Source organism: Lathamus discolor, chromosome 5 (genome assembly GCF_037157495.1).
Source record: "Lathamus discolor isolate bLatDis1 chromosome 5, bLatDis1.hap1, whole genome shotgun sequence".
Lineage (NCBI taxonomy): Eukaryota > Metazoa > Chordata > Aves > Psittaciformes > Psittacidae > Lathamus > Lathamus discolor.
In genome coordinates, this window is record NC_088888.1 from 68,834,036 (window position 1) to 68,858,480 (window position 24,445).

Sequence of the window (24,445 nt, forward strand, 5' to 3'; positions counted from 1 at the left end):
AGTAGTCCCAGACTTCTCCCTGTTACTTGAAAAAATATAACTACAAAAAAGCCTGTTTTTTCTTTACAGTTAGGCCATACTGTCTCATTGGCTCTGTCACTAATTCCAGTCTTCCCAACATTATTTATAGTAATGCTGACCCACCCTTTCCTCATATTTTTTTTTCCTTCAAAAAGGCCATATAAACACCCTCTCATTTTTCTCTGTTGCATGGTGAGCTATATCCATACGCTCAGTTGCCACGTTTGTGCAAGCTCTGTTTTTTGCTGAGAATTCAGGTTTTGTAGTGCTCCCTTACTGTTCTTCTTTTGGGTCTATCTGTTAATAAGTCATTATATCTTCCTCAAACTTTCATTAGACAGATGGCTGCCACCATTTCATATTGTACATATTCTCAATGGCAGTATACAGAAAGGGTCTTCTAAAGCTGAATTGTTGTGGGAACTCTCCACACAAGTGCTGCAGATCCAGCTGGCACCCAAGCCATACGCAAACAGATTGGCTTCCTCTTCCAAATGCTATTCTGTTTCAGGCTTTGTCCTTCTCCACCTATGTTGCTTTCTATATCTAGGTCCCTTTAGTAAAGAATGCCTTATACTCAACTTTCAGGTGCTTTATTGTAGGGAAGTGCAGTTGGTACAGACATTGATCCTTGGTTTTTTATGATGCTAGCTCTAGTACATCAGTAAGTGCTTTTGAAATTAGGCTCAAGCTTCACAATGGGCGTTAGAAGATCCAGAGGTATGGCACCGAGGGGAAATGCTTTTGGGAGTTAGATCTTAGATGAAAATAGGAAGCAGCATGTTGTAGCAAGAGGATTTTACGCTTTATCTTCTGATTTCTTTTTGCTTACAACGAGGCATGGTAATCCAGGCTGTAGGTGCTCATACATGGACCATACCAGTCAGATTTTCATATGTGGGGAGGAACAAGCCAGAGGAGAAATAAAAAGGTTTTGGAAGCATATGTTGCCGAAAGCATATGCATCCAAGTTTTTTGAAGAGTCAGAGAAGACCTAGAATTTCAACCCAACTGTGGAGAGAATGGCTGTTTCCTATCATGAAAAGGTGGAGGTCTTCAATGTGTTTCCCTTTGCAAAGAAGCATCACTTTGGTCTTGTCTGGATTCAGTTTGATCCATCTGTTCTTCATTTAAGAGCTAATTTCCTGTAGTTATTCTGATGTTTTATAGTGATGATAGTTGCATCAGAAAATGAGATAAATAGTAGATTGTCAGCAACATACTGTTAGCAATTGAACACATGCCATATCACTCTCTCTCTCAGCAGTCCCATGTAGATAGATGTAGATTGTATGGATCCCTGTGGTACCCTGCAGGTGAGGACCTTGGAGGAAGAGGCTTGTATCCACCACCTTTTTTTGAGTGATGTCTAAAATACAAGATGCAATACTACCGTGTTGTTGGGACCATATAATAAAGGGTTCAGGTGTCCAAGAACAGGAATCTGGAGATTACAGTTCCGTGTTTGTGGAAGTTTTATAAATTCCTCATGGAAGTTGTCAGAATTTCCATCTGTAGTTTGTGTACCGCTAGGAGCCCTGGTTCCTCTAGTACTTGGCTTCACAGTGCATATGGATCTACTCAAAAGTTTTAATTTCTTGGTGCAATGTCTTATGCATCTGACACTGAGACCACAGTGATTCCTCAGTGTTTTCTTTGCCCCCTTCCCCCCCCCCCCCTTTTTTTTAAATAAACTTCTGGTATTTATCTTGGCCTGTTATTTTTGGTGTTCTGGTGTCTGTCTTGGCTCTTCTGGAACGTAGCTGTGCTAAGATAAGGTTAAGATGGTATTGAATTATGCCTCAGTGATGCAAAAAAGTCCAGGTGTTTCATCTTTAAGGATAGTGCAGTTGTATTTTATTTTATTTTTTTCTCCTGAAGGGAAACTTGGCATTCAGTGGCAAGAATTGCAAATAGTTTTTTTCTTATCCTTTGTTTAATAATGTTACTGTCCAAGCAATTGGTTGCAAAGAAAAGCTTGGGGTGTTTATTCTAATGTGTGTGGGAGGGTGACTTCTCACCCTAATGATACCAAGGACTTAGAAGAGTAACATATAATGACAGCAAGGTTTTGGGCAGCCTGGTTCCTCTGTTTTTTTAAGATTCACATGACACAGAAGCATTGTACAGTGTAATCTCTATGACGGGAATGCTTGGCCTTTACACAGATCATAGCAGCAGGCAAGTAGTGTTGGAGTGACAGTCCGTGGTCTCAATACTGGGGTGGTGTTTTGTACAAGTTTTAGAAACTCTTCCACTAACATGAGAAAGCAGCAGACTGTTACAGGGTGGCATACACCAGGATGGGATAGTAATGGCACAGGTGCAGTTCTATGGGTTATCCAGCAAAATGCCTAAGGCTTTGAACAGCTTCTCTACTTAGTTTTGACTAATTTTCATTTCTGGAGATAGATACATTTTCCGCATCTAACATGGAGACCACATGAACCTTCCTTTTCTTATAATCGAATAGTTAGAGGGACTGTGCATATCAGGATGATACTGATAGTTTTTTCAAGACTATTGATAATATCTCATGCTACTGATAGTAGTTAAATATAAAGATTAATTGACATCTTTTGGTTTTGATGTTTTGTATAACATAATTTGGTAGGACTCAATCATGGAGTGTCCTGTATTCAGCAGTAGCAGTCATTTTTCTCCTTTGTAGCTGGTGCAGTTCTGTGTTTTTCATTTTTAGTCTGAGAACAGTGCTGATAACACCAATGGTTTTAGTTGCTGCTAAGTAATGTTTACTGTGACCAAGGAAGAGGGGAAGTCGGGAGGAAAAAGAGACAGGACACCTGACAAAAACTAGCCAAAAGGGTATTCCATACCACAGCACATCATGCCCAGTGTATAAACTGGGAGCAGTTACCTGGAAGGGTTAGATCACTGCTTGTTTGGGCTGGTTATTGTTTGGTGGGTGGTGAGCAGTTGTATTCTCTTCCCTTGTTATTTCCCTTATCATTATTATCATGGGTGGTGAGCAGTTTTATTCTCTTCCCTTGTCATTTCCCTTATCAATATTATCATTGGTGGTAGCAGCAGTGATTTGCGTTAAACCTTAGTTACTGGGCTGTTCTTATCTCAAACCGTGGGAGTTACATTCTTTCGATTCTCTTCCCCATCCGTCTGGGAGCCGGGGGGGAGGAAAAAGGCGGGGAGTGAGCAAGTGGCTGTGTGGTTCCGAGTTACCAACTGGGCTTAAACCATGACATGGAGGCAGATGCTTTGCAGGTCAGGTGAACGTGTCTGGACGGAAATTCTGAAGGTAACCACGGGAAAGATTAATGCTTTTGAAATATGGATGAGCCTTACCTGGCAAATGATATACAGATCCCTAGATTCAAATCCCTATATTCAGATTCTTTCACTGCAGGCAGGGTATTTGAAATGCAAATATTATAACAAAAGCCTATATGTATTAAAGCCAAAATTTTAAGAAATTATTTCATTAAGGAGTAATTTCGCATTACCAAACATCAACTATACTTGGCCAATCTCTGTCTACTGTGGACTGGAAACAGTGTAGTCAGCACAGTTCTAATGCAAGTGATTTGTTTTCACACAGTATGTAGACATGGATACATACACATTATCTGCATTGCCAAATCAGATGAAAAAAAAATAAATTAGTGTAGAACTGGCATGAATTAATTTTTCTGTTCTGCAGGTTTACCTGTGGCTGTTCAAAGATCCATCCTATTTCACTTATTTCAGTGATTTATCAAGTTTATCCTTCTGCCCCTGACTTTTATCTGAAAGCATTCTGGTCTACTAAGCTGTGATAGGCTCAGGTTGTGGTGCAGTTTCTTTCTAAAGAGTGCTATACTGTCATGGCTTACATCAATATATGTGTGGTTATAGGGCAAGACATTGTCTTTAGAGCTGGATGAACAATTTATTATTAATATAATTAATTAAGTATAAGTCGAGGTTTAGCAGGAGCATGGGATAATGTGTGAATGAATATGTTGCCTCCTTGACTGCATAAGAGAAGCATTATTCTTCCCTTGTTCTCTTATTTCTCTGCTGATTAACACAAAGGAAGAGAAAAACCATGAATCCTTCATCTTTTCCTCCAGGTAGGTAGGTCAGGAAGAAACTTTTGCTTTGCTCTCTTTTAATAAATCATTGTCAGAATAGGTTCCGTATGACTACATGAAAGCTGGAGAGCTCGTTTCTTACTCCCCTGGGTATCAGCAGACATGCAGATGTGTGCAGAGGAGTGCAGTCCAATGCATATGCCCTCGTTATGCTTAGTAAGACATTGTGAGTAATACCAGTTTTCCTTACTTTTATGTATTCATTATAAAATTTAAAGAAACTAATACTGAACTTCACAAACTGCTGTTATACCTAGCTCCCCACAGAAAACCTCTACTATTTAGTGAGTGGGGGACAGACTGTTGAAATCACAAGACTTGTATTTATTTAGAGGTTTTCTGTAGCTGGCAAAATGGTATAAGAAACTTCAAACACAGGAATAAACACTCACAAGACTCATAGAAGAAGAAAAATTAAAATGTACACCAGTTGCCTGGAACCTTGTAAACAACAAAAAATACGACCTTGATAAAGTGTTTTCATGAAAAAAAATTATTTGGTTTATTTAGTCATCTATGCAGGATGTGATGTGCACCCCACACATGCATGAGCACACACTCATATACACACACAGTAAGTTTTTAGTTGCACAGTTAAAAGTTTTGAGGAAAATGTATCCCATATACTGCTTAGCTACGTGACCAATGCAGAACTGTAATACAAATCTCAGACTTTTCCATTCCAATGTTTTTTATTACTGAAGAAAGTAGATCAGGATAATAACAGTTGGATGCAAGAGCAGTCATATTTTCAGTATAAAAATAGTGCTATTGTTTAGTATGCTATGCTACTTAAATGTATTAGGGGGATGTGCTGACTTGCTCAGGATGGTTTTATTCTTTTTCCTTAAAAATATCTTTTTTTTCTACACCCCACTAAGAAGGAAAGAATGTTTCCTATTGAGATATGAAGTGAGTTTGTTTTTCACTTTTGCCTTTCATATAGGGATACTGAATATAAAGGACTACAGCTCTCCCTGGATCAGGTCACTGCTACCAAACCAGCGTTTCCATACGCAAATTCAACTCCGACCATAACGGACAATAGAAAGGGAAGCAAATCTCGCCTCTCAAGCACAAAGTCAAAATCAAGGACATCACCATACCCACAGGTAGTTGTCTTTGAAAAACAAAATTGAATCTTTTTGATTATCTTGATTTTGACTGCTATTTTACATCAGCAATTGTAATGGGACATAGAACTTGTTACTCAAAGGGAGTAAAGAACCACAGGTTATAAGATCTTGAGACAGAAATATGTTTCCTTAAACTGTTTCAAAAAAGCTGGAAGCATTCATGTTTCAGCATGCATAATAAATCATCATCAACAACAATAAGCACAGGTCTTAATGAGGAAGGGACAGAAGGACATGTGAAAATGTTGGTTTTGAAATACTTGGTTTGCGAGGACTTTGAGTTTTGCCATTTGAGGAATCTTGCTTTTTCTTACTCACTCTTTAATAATTCCAACCATTCTAGAAAGCTGGCAAAAGTTCGACAGCAGTTTAGGATAGAAATCTTTGTCGGAGTGAGTTTTGAGAAGGGAAAGCAACAGGCTAACTTGCTGAGCTGGAACTTTCCTACATACAAAGCTTTGAAAGGGTGAAAGTGCTAGGAGGTAGCCACTGGTGTCAGTAGACTCTAATTTCCCAGATTTCATTTTCTGTGTAAGGAATACGTCCCTGCTTGGAGAATGGACCAGACTTGACTGGATCTGTAAACTGGAGCTTAAACTAATGCATATGCACAAATGATTTCTGCAGACAGTGCCACAGCACTTGCATACTTACATTGTCATCTTTTCTGCTCAAATAAGCCTGTTTGTTGAAATAGCATTACGTTTACTAATGATGCCAGTCTTACTGCCCTTATGCCACCACACAGTAGATATAAATGTATGCATTCACGATGTCACATCGAAGAGCTATGTACTTTTTAAAGAGCCCAAGTCAACATTTAGCTGATAATGACCTTGATGACTACAGTTTCTCTGCAGGTACAATGTTTTCCAAGCTGACCTCTAAGGGTGTAGAGTGTGTCTACCTAACTTCCTTGTTTTCTCTCTTTTTACCCTCAAAAGTACCAAGGGTAAGAATTTCAGTTAAATGATGTCTGCCTTTGGCACAGGGAATATTTAAATGAGCTCCTAGATATGAACTCAGATTCTTAATTTTAAGTATATAATTTTGCCAGAGGTTGTTATGGCTCTTGTTGATTAATCTTTTGTTTATACGCACTTCTGTGGGTTGTTCAAGAAGACCCTTTCTTTTGAATGCACTACACTAAACAATTGTAATAAAACTGCTTTAAAGAATTGGGAGAGATAATGTACAATTAACTCTAAATTAGATTTTTAAGATGACTGTCTTTGATTTGCTGACATTATCCTTCATCTCCCCTTACTCAATTCTTTCAGAAGTCGTATGCTAACAGGACAATCCCAGCTGAAGACCTGTTATCCTCCCACATTGGTCTGGTTTCTGAAAGTGCGACTTTCATCAGTATCTCCTTGTCCTCTCTGCCACCAGAAAAAATCCTGAACTGACAGTGCAGTGTTGAGACTGTCGTTTTATCAGGGATTGTGGTCTGAAAGCTCAGGATGTTTAGTTCCAGTTTCATTTTCATTGCCAGCTGCCTGGTAGTAAAGTCACAGATTTCACCGTCCAAAAAGAAGCAGTGTGATAGTTGCCAGTATCTTGAAAAATAGTCATACCATTCATTGTAGCATATCACCACAAGCAACACTGGCAGCTTGGCTTCACATCCCTCTCATCTGTTCCTACCACTGAATAAGCTGTTGAAAGAGTAAGAAAAGCTCTTGTGAAGAACATGTAGCAGGTGGTATGGCCTGTGTCCCTCAGTCTCCAGCCCATGTAATCTGCCAGTCAGTTGTGGAGAATGAGCGTGTGACTCAAAAGCCACAGCTGAAAACTGAGGACATGGCTTTTGGCTTACACAGCAGCCTGGGTTACGGTAAGGGAATGAAGCAGGAAGTTTATTAGTAAAATAATGTCAGTGGACAAAGTATTCCTTAAAATTAAGGACACCTGGGAGATTTTAAATGTATGTACTTTCATTCCTTCTTTTTTCTTTTTATTTATTTTTTATTTTCTTCTTTGTCTTTCTTTTGTCCTTGTCACTTACTTTGTTTCACTTTTGAAGAGAAAAGGGGGTCATATGCCTAATTGGCTGATAGCTTAGAATCCTCTGCCTTGCCAGTGTGTGCCCTAGGATAGCAACATGAGATACAATCTGATTGAAAATTATGTTAAAAATTTCAGCAGAATGTTTACTACTAGGGTGAAAGATGGATTGGTTTGGTCACCTAAGATAATGTTTCTGGTTTTCCTCAAGTCTTATGCAGAGGCAGACAGTGCAATATGGCCCTTGACTCTTCCAGCAAAAATTGAGTTCATTAAATTAGGGGCATTTGTCAGCATCTGATTAACACTATTAGTACAGTGGGCTAGTGGATTCTGTGAAACCAGTTTCAGACTGGGGAAGGGCAAGCAGAGAGAAGAGCAACCTAAAATTCATGACACAACTGTAGGATTTGCCCAGACACTATTAACAGTGGTCTTCTAGCCCTGTCCTAGTAGAGGTGGAGAACGAAAAGAAGAGGTGAAAAAATAGCAGAGATGAAGACTTGATAAAGATTTGCAGAGAGAGGAAATTGTGAGTTTGTTAAAAGATGCCTGTAGTCTTTCCCCATAATAATAATCATTGTGAGGAGCTCCTAAGATCTAGCCCTGGACCTCATTTATTTTGTGTTTCCAAAAGCTAGCCCTGGACCTCATTTATTCTGTACACAGGAAATAGCAACAAGATTGGAAAAACATTTTAATTGTGATCATCTTAACAACTGCTTTGGAGTTTAATCTCCCATTAATGATGATTATTTAAAGAAAATATTCAAAACTGTCTGTTGCCTGCCTCTAATGAAAATACGTTATGGTCAGATATGGACACACATTTATTGCTTCATATCTTATTTTAGTTATTGGATAAAGATTATACATATGTAAAATGAAGTCACATATACAAGTAACAACGTTACCTAAGAGCTGTTGAACGGAGGCTTTAGTGTGTGTTACAGCATGCATGAATTTTTGGAAGTAAAAGCTTTCTCTAGTAAGTGTACGTAAATACACCTGATTTTGGAGGTAAATTGATAACTCCTATAAACAGATAATCTGGATTAATTCTGCAATCCACCTCTATTTGAGCATATAACCCAGTGGTTTAAAGATAACAGAATCAGACTGAATTTGCAAGCCTTAGCCTTTGTTTTGTTTTCATTTCTTCCTGTAGCCTAAAGCTTTGACATCTTCCAGTGTATTCAAAAACAAAGCAAACCTCTCTTTTTATAGTAAACATAACTCCTGATCTGGTGAAGAGTCACCAGCAGTAGGGGTTATTTTAATGGACATGCTGTATTACTTTAATCTAAGCCTTTCACCATCTGTTCGGCCTATAATAGTGAATATAAAAAGAACATATTTTACATTTCAGGATTACATTAGGAAAAAGTAAGATAAAAGTGATTTAAAAGCATGCATATGTTCTTGGTAGAATGCAGCCTGCGTCTGAGATGTTTTTTCTCATGGTTAAGACGCAAATCAAGAGGAAAGCTGCTAATGCTGATATAGTGAAAGTTTTTCATGGAAAAGAGGACTCTGAGAGGGTTTCACTATACATTTAATGTTTATGATGATAAAAACCTGAGTAGGCTGCCTGAAAATTAGAAATCTATAACTTCTATTGTTTGAACATCTGGAATGGTGTGTGAAGCAGGCTGACGTTGCTATGTATGACAGGATGAGTGCTCAGGCCAGTGAGACACCTGTAGGAATGGAAGGTCAGGGAAAAGAAAATCACCCACAAAATATTGTCTACTGGCCTTATACACTTCCATGGGCTCTCATAAAACAAGCTTTTCTCTGACATGGAATCTATATTTTCCTATTTCCTTGCCTGTTCAGACTTCCTGAAGTTTTTCTTTATGTGGAAGTTGCATCAGGGATAGCCTATAGCCCATTCCTATGTCAGTGCTAATCCTACTTGTATGTTCTTACTGCAGTGGTACGCTGGATTAGTGCTCTGAAAGACATTTCTTGTATCTGGAGGTGGCAAATCAATTTCCAGAAAACAGCTGGAGGACCATTTACTTTATTTATTGTTGTTATTTATGCCAGAAGACAATTCAGAGATCACCTGGAGGGATCTCAGGTTTTGCCTGTCTGAAGTTCTTTATCATATTTAACTTCTGTGTGCTGTCAAGAACCCCAAAATAATAAATTCTGCCTGAGAGAAGTCAGAACCCAAAACTAGCAGGAAGGAGAACATTTCTGGTGAGGCAGGATGTGGATCGAAAAAAACCCAACCAACTAATTTTAATTTGCCATAATTTCCATTAAATCTGATTCCATTTTCTATGATCTTTCATCACTTGACATATGGAAGCCTAATTCTGACTTGAGAGATAGTGTTTCCACTCCCATTTCAGTAACGCAGTATCTTTGATCATCCTTTCATTTCTCTGCTCATCAACATGTCACACGTATCCATATTTGGAGTCTCCACCTGTCAACATCAGATTCCCAGAAGAGGCAGTGGTAGGACAGCAGCAGTAGAGGCAGCATAATGATGCCAAATAGAGATGTGATAGCTTCAAAGGGAATTAGACGTATTTTTGGCCTATGTCTGCTTATGTTGTACCCTAAGAGCAAGCAGTCATAACAGGCCTTGGTAGAAAATACGGGCCAGAAGCAATTAATTGGGTTGATTTAAGACAGTCTATGGCCTAGCAGCTGTTATGGGTCAGATCTCAAATAATCATAATTTAAATCAAGTACAAAGAATATGCATGAAGTATTGTTGGTCTTGACTACATGGTTATATGACATTACATGGTGCATTTCTGATGTACTGAACATGTACCCTTTGAAATGATGTCCCTTTCTTTCAGAAAAGTGCACAAAGGGCTGTGCAATTGAATCCTTTGTGGTTAGGTTCAAAATTGAAAACAAAAAAAGGAGAGCAAATCTTCAGTTACACAGAGAAATTCCCTGCAAGAGAAGTTATGCTGCACCCTGGATGGCGCAGAAACAGAGGATAGAAGAATATCTATTAAAGCTAAATGAAATTAAGAATTTTCCGTTCTGATATTTATTATCATGATGAATTGTCCAATAAAGGAAATTCGATTATATTATTAGAAATTAATTTTCCTTGTACTCCTCATGACAGAAATGCATACTATGAATTTTGTTTTTAATAAAAAAAATGAACTTTTAACATTTTTTATACTTATATTTATGCTTATCTTATTTTTAAGCTTAACTTTAAAAGTTAAAAAAACTAGTTTACAAAAGTAAAATTTAAAAGGCACTAAAAGTAATTCTAAAATTAAGAACAGGCACAAAAGTAGTTTTAATTTTGTGAATTTCCATTTTAACTATTTTAATAGCAAAATCTTGTAAAAATTTCCATTTTTTCATTGGAAACTTAATTCATCTATATATTTTTGACAAAAAGTTGACAATAATTCAGTCAGTAATTGCAAAAGTATTTTTGCGACTAAGCATTTTGAAGACATTAGAACTGAAAGGGTAATAGAAGAGTCAGATGTTTCAGTTGTTTACATGTAAGTGTGATGGTTGAATAAAAGTCATAGCTAAAGTATGCCAAATTACTGACATTTAAAAGAACTCTTGTGGTCCTGTAACTCTTAACTCCATGCAAAATCAGGTTTAGCCTTTCATTTCTAAAACCTTGCAATGAATATGCTATGCTAACTTGCTATCTTCTCCATATCTGCTGATAGGCTTTTTCCTACAGGTATTTTTCTGGCAGCTAATAACAAAATATAATCGAGCTCCTCAAAGCCATGACCCTTTCTTTCTCTCCTTTAAATAACCTATTGTATTAACAAACAGTGTTCACAAATACAAACTGGAATACTGAAGAAATACCTAATTAAATGTAAAAACTGCTGCTGATGTTGCGCAGATGGTTTAAGTTTCTGTGAGTCAAACATCTGGTCAGTACTTTTGATTGGTAAGTGCATAAAACCTTGATCCTGGCTGATAATGAGGAGTTTCATATTAACTCAATCTAATGAAAAGGAAGGTAAGCTTATGTTCTCAAGGGGGAGGCCTAATGCCTATTAGAAGAAAAGGCAGAGTGGGCAGGCATCTGGAAGGTGAGTGATGGAATGGGAGAATTCCAAGGTTTCATGTTGTAATACATTGATTTGTGACATGAGTGTGCTGTACTGAAGTGATGAGCATGTACAGCTTTAGTCTCATCCCAATCCATAATCATGGATGAAATTGATTTAAAGATGTTCCATGAAGTTCAGCAGTTCCAATAAACAAAAAGATTTAAAAATGAGACAGCTAAATCCTAGGAGGTTCAATAAGCATTCTTTTTTTTTTTTCCCCTAAAGTATCTGAAAGTTTGAAACAGTCGTTATGAATACCTAAAAATCATGGGACATTGAACTTAACCCTTACTTCTCTTTAAACAAATGCCCATGCTCCTATTCTGTCTGATTTTCCAACTGCTTGCTAGTTGCTGCATCTGTGCTGGGAAGGCCCTGCTTAAGCGAAGGTGTCAAACGCCTGCTCTGCCTGCTTTGGCTAGCAGTCATTTTTTCTGGCATATAGTTTCAGATTTTCCTTGCTCCCACATTGCAATAGAGCTGTGATTTTTAGCTTCCTACCCAAGTGCCATCACTTCAGAGCTTTACTCCATAGTAGTGTTGGTAGAAGTCTCAGGGTCTACAGAAGGCTTTCTTTTTGCTTCTAATAGGAGGAAAGAAATTCAAAGATACCACCCCAGGTAAGGAAAAAAAAAAAAAAAATCCAACAACAAACTGAACATGAGGAAAAGAGAGGGAACCCTTAGAAAAAGAGCTTGAAATACATTCAGTTTCAGTTTGAATGTGAGAGTGCTCCAGGAGTGGTGTTACTTCAGTCCCTTTTTTGGGAGAGCTCCATTGGGAAACCATTGCTGAGAATAAACACCAGCTTTCGAAGCAATATGAAAAACCTGGATGTATTAAAAAAATACTGAATTGCAACATTGATGTTACTGAGTCTAATATCACACATCATAAAGGAGGTGGCTATTAAGGGCTGGCATGGAATGGTTTAGACTTTCATGAGGTCTGTCCTGTAATCTGTGAGCTCATTACAGAGTGTTGTACAGGAAAGGACTAGGAGTCCAATCAGAAGGTGCAGACATGTGGGTACGCTCACAAAAAACACCCTATCACAGACATACTCTGTCTTTTCAGTGCAGTTACCTGCAGATTTCATCCAGGCATATCTTCTCCACTGCTTCTCCTGTTTTGCAGTATTCTGGATTTCACACTGAGAGATCTGAGTCCGACCATGAGAGCCAGTGGGGTGGGAGCCCCCTGACCGATACAGCTTCTCCCCAGCTACTGGAGCCCACCGACAGACCGAGCTCCCAGCACCATGATGTCTCCTGTGCCTACAGGCAGTACTCAGACCGCAGCGCTCTCTGTTATGGTTTTGCACTTGACCACTCCCGGCTGGCCGATGACAGACATTTCCATACTCAGGCCTGTGAAGGAGGCAGATGTGAAGCTGGCCGGTATTTTCTTGGCACGCCGCAGCCAGGAAGAGAGAGCTGGTGGGGTTCTCGTTCAGCATTGCCTCTGACTAAGTCATCCCCTGAGAGCAGAGAAGCATATGAAAACAGTATGCCCCACATAACATCAGTGCACAGGATTCATGGTAAGAGATAACATGGATTTTCAGGAGTGGGACCATTTCAGACAAAGCAATGTGACGTAAACATGAAGCTGTTTGTGTGGGAGAGAAAATGAGAGAGAATCTTGATTTATGTCCCTGTCTCAGAGATTGCATCTATGGAGATGAGGAATACTTAAAATTCAAGTTGAGTTTAACAGTCTGGCTTTTATGTACCAAAATAAAATTTTGTGGTATATTTTTTAATGTGTGAAATTCAGGTGGAAATATCTGACTGGTGAGATTTCAAGGATGATCTTAAAAATACAAGCAAAATTATACACTTCATAGAAATTTGTTGTTTACTTGACTTAAGATCAAACTGCTTTGGTTGGAATATATTAGCAAAAAATCAGAGCTAAATCCAAGCCATATATTAAAAAAAAATCTCTACAGTCTTTGGAGAAATTGTTCTCCAAATGACTTATCTCTCTGCACTGGTTATTACTCGATTCCCTATGATTTGCTATTTGGTTTTATTTAAAATTAACAATTCAAATTAACATTTGCTTTTGATTTCAGACATTTGTCCCCAGCTATAACTTTTAGCCAGTTTGAGCCTTTCAACACCAAGCCTAACGCCTTGCTTGGTTTCTGGCAGGTTGCAAACAGTGCATTGGCACATCTTCAGAGGCTGAAGCTAATTAAAAATATCACAGTGATATCTTGGGTTTGGAAAATCCATAGGACCTTGGGATTAAAAGGTAGACTGAGAGTTGAAAGAATGCAACTGACCCAAAAGTCAGAGTTCAAGGTTGTAAGGATAGATGCATCATTAAAAAAAAGAAAAAAAAAAATTCTACTAAAGTAATATATAAAAATATAGTTTTTATCTAAAGAACTCATAAAAGCTAATTATGCTCTTGCAAACCACTAGCATTGGCTTTCAGAATAAGGCAATGGAAAGGAAAAAAAACAGTACTATTTTACTCCGATATGAGGAAAATTATGTTGATATTAGAAAAAAATGGTTAATTAGCAAGTTTAAGAAATACAGTCAGAGGAAAAATGAGGAATGAAAAGAAGCCTTAAATTTTGTTGATGAGGGCTATTCTCCACTTTTCCTTTGAGAAGACATCTCCTTCCTTGTGTCTGTTCTGTACTTTTGTCATACTTATGCTTTTCTAGATTTTTCTTCTGAAAAAAAGAAAATTGAGTGAGGTATGATAATTTTTCTGGCAAATTTTACGCATAATAATTCTTGCTGAGAATAGAAATATAGTAACATAGAAATACCATATGGAGGTGCAAACACAAAGATGTTAAATATTTATTCCAAAGCTTTATCAAGGATCATCAATGCAAATGGATTTTAGTTTGTTTATTGGTTTTGCTGTAATTCCGGGTGCTCCAGTTATGTTCTTAGGCCTTCAGTTTGCATGTAGCTTTGGGGGTCAAACCTGACCTGTTGGTCTTAGTTGAGGAAAAGACCATCTCAGCTTGCCTTGTAAATCATAGAATCATAGAATCATAGAATGTGCCATTTTTATTTAGATTTAGGCAGTTTCTAACCTTGGCCTTTCACAAATGAAACTTTTTGACAATACTGTATGAACATTGCTGTCAGGGTAGCTTCGTTGGGCAGAAAATATTTTCTTCCTTTTCTGTCTTTCAATGTATCTTATGGTAGTTCTGGATCAGAGTGACCTTACAATTAGCTGACCAGTATGGCAGGCCTTGGATGTTGCGTATGTGCTCACGTGTTTCTGGTCATACTCAGGAACTCTGGGTCACTGCATATGTGGTCTGTGCAGTGAGACGAACTGAGCACTGGGTTTAGAGCTGTGGCTGACTAGCTCCCCATTGTACTGGACATACTACATGTTGTGGTGGGTGGAGCAAACTTCCACCCTCCAGGCCCTGCCATTTTGGGTCCAGATCTTAAGAAGATGTGAAGGATAAATTCATGCTCATGCGAAACTCCACAGTGCAGTACTTTCACTGACAAATGGCAGGATATGTTTATTATAGGAGCCTGTCACTGATTTTTGTTATGAACTCTGCAACACAGCAGTAGTGGTCTGCCACTCAAGCAGATCTGTATGCCTTGACCCAACACAGAGCAGGGTGAAATACTTGTGCTGGTCTGAAAATGGACTCCTCTGAGGAGTCCTGTCAACCAACCCAAAGGGCCTCATCCCCAAAGAAGACTTTGTATGTGCTGAGGCAGAGGCATGGTTAAATAATTTGTGCAAGTCTAAGATGTGCTCTTCTGCAGGCACATGTCCCAGCGAATCCTTCATCAAACCCTTTATTGTAATGTGGCCTTAGTTGGCTGTTCAGATTTGGGGGTCACTCAACTTCTTCCTAGTGAGGATTGTCAGGTCTGATTCTGTCCTTTCAGCTACATGCGAGCTGAACACCTCTAATATGTCTATGGGCCTTATTTTTTAAAAAAGGGTAAGAATATAGTTATATTTTCCCATTTTAAAAGTTTTATACAGCAAATATTTATGAGTTGGGATATGATATCATATTTTTATAATAGCCCTGTCTAACAGCTATGGGTTCTTGTGCTTCTAAACAAGAACTGTTTCATTACTTTTTGTTTATTTATTGTTGTGCAACCTGTGTAAAGTCACTACATAACCGCAAACTATTCTGCAAATTCTCTAAGTCTCAGTTCAGCTTCTGAAAAGGCCTTAGAAGACATGTTGGAATGATGTAGATTTGTAATTCCTTGAGATTTTTGTGTTCACCATGGTCCAAATTCGCTTGCACTTTATTAATGCAAAGAGATAGCAAAGGGTCAGGAACCTGTACGTCAGTGTTGAGGGCATGTCGACATGCCCTAGGTACCCTGCCTGGACTCTCGCTGCTCCAGAATATACAGAGGTCCTGTAGAGTTGGTGCCAAATGCTTGGTTTCACTGAACTGACTCAGGTAGCACTGGATGTTTGTGTTGAGGTGCTTAGATCTTTTTGTATATTTTCAGTTGTGTTACTTGTTCCCTGTGCTGACAGAGAGTACTAGAGTTTGTCACTGAAAAGCAGGGGTTCCATCATAGTAATTTTTGGTGACTTTGTTATGAGTCATGTGCCTCTGTCTTGGTTTTCTGTCTATAAAACAAAGTTCAGGGTACTTGTTTTTCAAGATTGCTTGCCTCCTTCAACCTCAATGCTTGTTCTCTTTTTCTCTTTCCTAGGAAGAGGACACTGGGATGAAGACAGTGTTGTCAGCTCACCTGATCCTGGCTCTGCCAGTGAATCAGGTGACCGATACCGTACTGAGCAATATCAGAGCAGTCCACATGAGCCCAGCAAAATTGAAACTCTAATAAGAGCCACCCAGCAAATGATTAAAGAGGAAGAAAACAGACTACAGCTGCGGAAAACAACCCCTGATCCATTGGTCTCCATTAATGGCACAGGGAAGAAGCATACTATATGTTTTGCAAACTACCCTCAGCAGCAATTAGCAGCAGATGTCTGCCGCGTCCCGACGGTGGCCAACACTCCCCCCTGTGAACACATCCAGCAGCGAGATGGGAAGATTATGAGCCCACATGAAAATGACTATGACAACAGCCCCACAACTTTGTCTAGGATAAGCAGCCCCAATTCTGACCGAATATCAAAATCTAGTTTGGTACTATCGAAAGACTACTTACATTCAGACATGTCTCCTCATCAAACCCCAGGGGACCATCCATCAGCCTCTCCAAATTATTACAGCTCCCATAGGCAGTACTTTGATAAGCATGCTTACACATTAACTGGATATGCCCTGGAGCATCTATATGACACTGAAACCATTAGAAACTATTCACTAGGCTGTAATGGATCTCATTTTGATGTGACTTCTCACTTAAGGATGCAGCAAGATCCAGCACAAGGACACAAGGGAACATCTGTTATAATAACCAATGGAAGCTGACACTTTTTTCTAAAAATTTTTGTGTTTTACAAAATAACCTTTGAGATCCAATTGGAAGACATTATATGTTTTCATGCCCCTGTCGTTATCAGTATTTGATATACCACAGTGCACTAGAAAGAATAACCTAAGGTTTGGGGGAATAAGTTAATTAACACACATTACTTTTGGAAAACAAAAATGCACTGGCGTGCAGGGCTAGAGTGAATGGAGCTAAACTCAAAGTTGGTGCCATGCAAGATGAGAAGGATGGAAAGGGTCTAGACAGGGATTTCTCGGGGCAGGCTAGCAGAGCAATTCATGCACACTGTGTAAGAGATGGCTGTTTGAAAACACTGCCAAAGGCAGACCTTCTGAACTGCCTGTGTTCCACAGGCCCCAGCCAACAAAACTGCTATGCACTCCTTTTACACAGAAAGTTGGAACGTGTTCCTTTGAAATGCACAGCAGCATGTGTACTTCTGGTGATGTTTGTTCCCTAACAGCCAAGTGTGTTATGCTGCTCCATGGTATAAAGTATCCAAGGTTAACCAATGCAAAATCAAAAACGGGGAAAGAAGAGAGCACTCCTCGAATTGTTATTTTCCTTGTGTACTCACATGCATAGCTATTTACATATGCTTGAGTTGAATGGAGTCAAATGAGAGGTATCCTTATGATTAGCACAATCAAATATTCACTTCTATTGTGTTTAAAAGAAAGAGGGCCTTTCTCAGTGTAGTTTTGAGAAATGCATAGGGCTTGGTTGTGTTGATGTAGAGATGGGAGATTGTCCACCAAGGTGGACAGTGGAGTGAAACGGAAGAAAATTGTAAGGATAACAAGAGACAATAGGCTGGAATTAGGAGTGGTCCAAGATGCATACATTTAATCTTATGGTTATATATGCCATTTAGTTATAATTAAAAAAACAAGGAAAAGTGGTTCTAAGTGTCTGAATAATTAATTCATTTGAAACACAGAAAGAAATCAATAGAATCATAGATATTTTGCTGTAAAATACAAATGCAATTGCATAAATATAAAATATGAGAGGCAAGAATAACAAAATCTGTATGGTGGTTTGTCCTACTTCTGATAAAATTTTGGAGTAAATTAAGAAAGTATAGAAAATTGTAACTGACAGACAGGCAGTAAAGTAATAGGTATGACTTGGAAAAAGAGATATGCATTCTTTTTTTGTTTGCAGCAAAAAATTAATGGATATCAGAACATATTAAGGATGTAAAAATCAGTCATATCTACATAAAAAAAAAAAAATACTGAGAGAAATCAGGGTTCCGAGAAATTCAATTGTATTAAGAATGCTGATATTATCAGGGCCTGTCATAAAGTTATGGAAGACATCAAAAGAGGCAGAGAAACTTTTTGCAATTTTTAATAATCTCATGAACAAAGAGACACTAATTGATTGGAAAAGAATAAATAAAAAACATATGCTAAAGAAAAAAAAAAGTAAACCAGTGCATTTGAAGGAACAATTGATAGACCTGTCCTTTGTATGGCATTTACATGGAGTCTCTAAGTTAACTGCAACGAGAGCAGGACCACCATTCCTTGTTATACCACTGTGGAAGTAAATGGACTTGAGGTGGTTACTAATATGAGATTAACACTAAATCTACCTTCATTTATAACATTAAGAAGCTTGACATATGGGACTGAGTCACCAGTGGGACTAAATATAAACCAGCATGCTACAGGCTGGTTAAAAATATCTATTTTCAAATAAAACTAATCAGAAGCAAAAGCTAAATAATAACATTATAAGCCACGTAAGTAGAGATGTACTTGAAAGCAGAGGAAATTACCTCTCTTAACTTGGGATATTGTGTATAGTCCTGATCACTCCAAGGCAGATTGTGAATCTTGAATTGAGTAGTACCTTACTCCATAGGCAATCTTTGTTGACTGCAGTGTGATCACTCCTGGTGAAATGTACATTGAACACAAGGAAGAACAACACAGTCTGGTCTTTATTATCTAAACCTCATAATAGAAAAGGTGGAGCAGAGCTCAGCTAAAGATAAAGAGACTGAAAGATCTAATAAAAACTTTAAATAAACTTGGTCTGTCATCTTTGTAAGGGAAAAGAGTAAGGGGGAATGTCACTGGTGTGCACTAAGCTCTGCAAAGAGTAGAGATAAATAATGGTCTAAAACTATTTGAAATAGCGGCAGCAATGAGAGACAGGGCATTGAATGTTAGCCAAGGCAAAATGAGAACAAAATGATTTGGCAAGAAATTTATTTGACTAACTGCCAAATTAATAACAAAGGTCATAAAAAGAAGCAGCTAGAGATTTTCATTTGTTTATTTGTTTTAAGATAAAAACAAGGCAAATAATTGAGGGGAAGAAAAGCATTGACAACTGCTAACTCAGAGGAATGGACCAAAATGGACTTCTTTCAGCTCAATGATTGTATATATTCCTAAAGCATAGGAATGAGAAAGTATTTTTGATAAATCTAATTCTGGATACATATTTATTTCACTTATTCCTATGAATAATATGAATAAACTTGTATTTGGAGTCTCACTGTACAGTGTTAAAATGCAATTTGCAAAGCGACTTAGAGGTACATGTTATCATATCCCTGCTAGTACACATTAAAATAAGTCTAAGTATCAAAATAATTTTGTATTACAGAAGAGTTTCCTAAACCATTTGGATGAACAGAACTTTGTCAGCACCCGAGTTTCTTGGGATCACCAAGCACTCTTGTTATCAAGCTTTTAATCAGAAGGCAATAGAGTTCTGCAGACGGCCTGCAGTTCCCTGGCTGTGGTCTAACGGCCACAGGTAGTCAGGAAATCAGCTTTGGCACTGTTGTATTTGCAGTCTGACAGGCACTTTTAAAAAACAGAAGACTTATAAAACAAACAGGCACAATAAAAGATGCTTGCACTCTATGATTTCACCCAGGAAAAAGGCCAGCTTGCTATGCAATAAAAATCTCCCATTTTGATTTATGTGATCCCAAACTAAGGCTTCCCAAACTGTAGCTATTTGTCCCATTTTCAATAGTTCTAGTCCACTACAATGACAAGTGCAGCAAAATACACTTTAATAATGGAGTATATCCGTAGAGTGGTCTGTACATGCAGACATGTTGTGCTGCGGGCAAAGGCTCATTTCTCTCATGGGGTTCCAGCAACCATCACTCCTTAGTATTTCAGTATCGTCAGCTGGAGGTAGATGCCTTTTGCCAGCCAATTCGCCATCCTGCTTCTTCAAATAACCAGGAATTTCTTTTTAATTGATGAAAGCATTGAATATTGTAAGCATAGACTCTGCATGCTATACGCTCCAGGAAGGCAAGTTTGCAATCTTAATTATAGCATATAATATCACTGCAGCTCATATTACATGTACTTTCAATATGGTATAAAGCTTACTTTTTTCCATTACATATTTATTTAATTCAAATTTTCATTTAGTATCCTTGAAGGATATCATCTTCTTTTTTTGTTTCTTCCTTTTCTAAATCAGATGAGGTATTTTGTGAAATTGAAAAATGCAAGGCATTTGTATAGAATACATTTCAAATGTATCACATTAGCTAAAAATTATCACTTTAAGTAAGGTATATAGGTTATGTTTTGGAACAAAACCAGTATAAATTGCTGTGTTGCATTATTTCTCTAACATAATACTGGTTTGTTACTAGCATATCAAATTAATATTTTGTAGCTACTCCAAATGCAGACTGACCACAACATTTTCAAAGAATTTCTTACAGATGTCAGTGAATGGTGCATTATGATTTTTCTGCATTATGATTTTGGTGTATCTTTTTTGTTTAAAGAAGTGAGACTCCCTCTCTTCTTTATTCAAGATTGTACCCCAGGGGCATGGAGTATGTAATTTTGGATAAATTTGCAAAGAAATTGTTAAATTAGAAAAAGAACCTTACTCAGCATTTTGTCCCATTGACTCAAATGGGAATATTTGTGGAGTAAGGTACTACTTAATATGTGTGAGGGCAAAAAAGCTGATTTGTAAAGTGACGATAGGTTTGCGGTTTGTTTGTAGGTCTTTTTTTAATCTCAAGATGTGAGTATGGAAACTATGGAACGTAATAGCTATAATAGCTGTGTTTCTATAATAGAGATTATTTATACATGCTTTGAAAAAATGAGTGCATCTCTTTGTACTGAAGAGCCCCAGAATTATTTCTTAAGCTTTAAACAGCTTTTGTTGATGGGTCCACAATACTGCCACAGCTTACACAGAGAAATTCTGCTCTTTTGAACTCTTTTAATCACTCTTATCTGAATCTCATTTTTATCTCTGGACATGCAGCATTTATTCATTAATGTATCTAAGTATGTTAACCACCATATGTTCATTTATATAAACATCCTGAGTGAGCTGGAAAAAAAATAAAAGGTCTTATAGTATTTCTGGAAAAGGTGCAGCCACTCCTGAAAATCAGACTGTCAGTTCCAAAGGTCAGTTAACCTTTCAGTCAAGGAGCAAAGCTGCGGTTTCAGACCTTCTGCATACAAAGCTGTATATAATGGGGATTATAGCCCACAGTTCCAGGATTAGACCTAGCTAGGTCTATTTTAAGGTGGCTATAGTCGTCTGGCAAGAAAGGGATCCAGGCTCTGGTCTTTCCATGAGTTGCAAGTTTACTTAAAACACCTAAGGGTCTAAAGGCAATACAGGCTTTGTTATTAGGAACAATGGTGAATGAACATGTTTTTCTGTAGGTACGCCGGATTAACTCCAGACACCTCCACAGTGTGGAGGTAAACCTACTTTTTCTTTATTTACGGTTAGTATTGATGGTTAAATATTTTGGCTGTAGGCACTGAGAAGCAAAAAAACTTTAAAAACCAGCAAAATAACACAAACCAAAACCACAACAACCAAAAGAAACCCCTTAGTTTTCCTGTACCTTTTCAATTTGATGTTAGTAAAGCTTGCTGGAGATGTAGCTGAGGGTTTAGCTGTTATTCTGAAGACTGAAAAATTGGTCTTCAGTTCAGATGGTGAGCACTAGTGTGACTCCAGTTCACATTTCCTTATAGTATTTATTATTGAAAAAAATAGATTATATGAGGTTAAACTTCACTGTGGCATTTAGATTATGTATACAATAGTTCTGTGGATAAATCTGGCTCTAAGTTGCTCGGAATACATCCCTTTCTTAAAAGAGGTAATTTATGAGCCCATCTATGAAGCTGTATTTGAAAGGAAAGATCAAATACAGGAAGAAAACAAAGCTTTTTGTCTAGTATTCACTATTTAACTCCCCTCTCACATGGAGTTCTCAAGATTTCCTATCGTTCTAGGATTCGTAATACAATTTTTAAACATTTTTATTTATTGCAATTTGGACTGCACATGTTTTTTCTTTTCTGCTGCAGTAGGAAGTTTAGAAATGCAAGGAATAATCTTGCTCACACATTGTAAAACATTGGCACCTTTACATTTCTAAGGAAATAAAGTCTATCAGGAAAAGTACTTTTAAGGCACTGCTACTCTTTCCCAAGGTAAATATTTCAATGCATAAAATATACTAATCTGGCAAAAAAGGCACTTGAAACATAATGAAGCATTTCATATTTGCTTTAAACAAATAAATAGGTTATATTTATGAAAAGACACAGATTGCCAGTGTTTCAAATACCATGCCTTGCAATGTATAGGGTCTAGTGACATTGTAGCATAACATCTGTAATTTGAAGTTTTCCTTTGGAATGTAATGTAGGAAACGCAATTTAGCTATGTCAACAATATCTTGCAAAGTGTTCCCATTTATAATTATTTATATTGTAAATAGCTTTCTGAAGTAAATTTGAAGTTAATGTGCATAAGATGTATTTATTATGTGAAGATTTTTTTTTGTTTAAAATACAGCTATCAATATGCATTTTTTTTGTCTGGTTTTCTACATATTTAAACTAAGGATTATGCTATATAGGATACATTTTCAGGAGTTCATTTTAATTAATATTTTTCAGAACTGGGAGGGGACATGGTAAAAGTAATTTATTTTTATTCCTGTGAATCCGAAGTGCTCTCTGAATCTTGAATGAATTTTACCAAAATATGAAAGGAAACTGATAAAATACTGCTACGCCATTTGAGAAAAGCATCTGAATCTGCTCAAATACTATTTTGTCAGGAAGAGCTGACTCACAGGGGTTTAATTAAGATGAATTGTCTACTTAATGAACAGTCTGCTGTATTTCTTGACATTATCCACCACCCCTGTGCCTCAGCTAAATCAGCTTGCTGACTTGGAGCATGATACCCCTTGGGTGCTAAAAATACTATACTCAGACAAAGAGCAGTGTTATGACAAAGGAATAGGTGAGAAGTTATGCTAAACTGCATTCAGCACTGAGACCTGGCTGTTACTTCGGCTTGTGTGATTGTATGGTTCAATCAACCCATAGTAACATAAGCTGCAGCAACCCTTGCCTCTTCCGGGGTTCAGGTCCTTCTGAGCTCAAGGGTTCTGGGTCACACCACTCATTTTCTAGACCAGTTTCTGAGCCATCCAGCCCCATCTTCTCAGGCATTCTCACTGTGACTGTTCTGTGCAGGTAAGGAAATGTAAGACTGATGGTATCAGAGAGCAGTGGGAGCTTGATGCTGTGGCTGAGTAAGAAAACAGCTTCCTAAGAAGAGAAATTGTTTGCTCACATATTTTTCATTTGCAAGACTCAGAACACAATACATAAGCAGTGGGGATAGGAGTGAGGTACACAGAAGAGTAAGTTTTGAGCCTCAAGTATATTAATTGCATAAAATGGAGATGGAACTGTATCACTAGCCCTTCACTCCTACATGCTCATGGACAGTTCTCAGAGACTCTTAGAATTAGAGAATACTCTGTAGCACTGAGTTAGATGTTTAAACTGTGTTCATGACTTCAGCATTTCCTATGGGGTAGTTTAGGCAGTTCCCCTCTCATTGGCCTTAATTTGGCCCTAGTTCTTCATGCAGGCAGGAAATGGTGTCATCTTTTCCCTAAACGATGCTATTTAGCTGTGCAAAACATGTGTTGGGTTTCTCTCTTTCTGTCTTTTTTTTTTAATGCATGAGTGAGGGGTTTCAGAAATGCCTGTTATTGACCCACTCTCTGCCTTTAAGCCCATGCTGAAAAAGAGATACTGAGATCAATAGGCACTCATGGGACCATGTTGTCCTCCATAGGATAGCAGTAGTCCTAGTTTCTCCTTGCTCAGCCCTGCAACAAAATTATCATCCTCGATGCTGTGTGCTGAAAACCCTGCCACATGCATGCCTGCTCTTCAGTCTCTCTTCTAGTGTATAAAGAGTACCATTGCCCACTGGTCTCTATTCACTCTTGGCTCCTATGCTCATTGGCAAATTGCTCTGCACTGAGGAAATCTGCTGTCATGGCCACTGTAATAAAAGCATGCGATACCATCAGGAACTTCCTCTATCTTCATATGGTGGCCATCAGGGTCCTCGGCATCAGCAATTTCATTTGATACAGCTTCTCTGACTGTCAGAAGGTCACAAACAGCCTGCTGCAATGCAGTCTGGCATGCCTGCGTGAATAAAAAGGGCTTTTCACCACAACGCAAAGCTAGATAGATCACATGGTTTCTTCATGGATGTAAACAAGATTTTCACTAAGCATGCACACAACACTGCACTATGACCCA

The 24,445-nt window shown here is 38.0% G+C and overlaps 1 protein-coding gene across 3 annotated transcripts in view; it reads left to right on the plus strand.

Annotated features, from left to right (window-relative positions):
• SIM1 (SIM bHLH transcription factor 1) overlaps window positions 1–22,618 on the plus strand; it is a 58,932-nt gene extending 36,314 nt beyond the window's left edge. For all 3 annotated transcript variants that reach the window (XM_065681167.1, XM_065681166.1, XM_065681168.1), the window contains 3 exons: window positions 5,077–5,242; window positions 12,493–12,898; window positions 16,059–22,618. In XM_065681167.1, coding sequence (XP_065537239.1) covers window positions 5,077–5,242; window positions 12,493–12,898; window positions 16,059–16,789 — 1,303 coding nt within the window. In that variant the 3' untranslated portion in view covers window positions 16,790–22,618. The remainder of the gene's footprint in view (window positions 1–5,076; window positions 5,243–12,492; window positions 12,899–16,058) is intronic.
• Window positions 22,619–24,445: the final 1,827 nt, after the last annotated feature.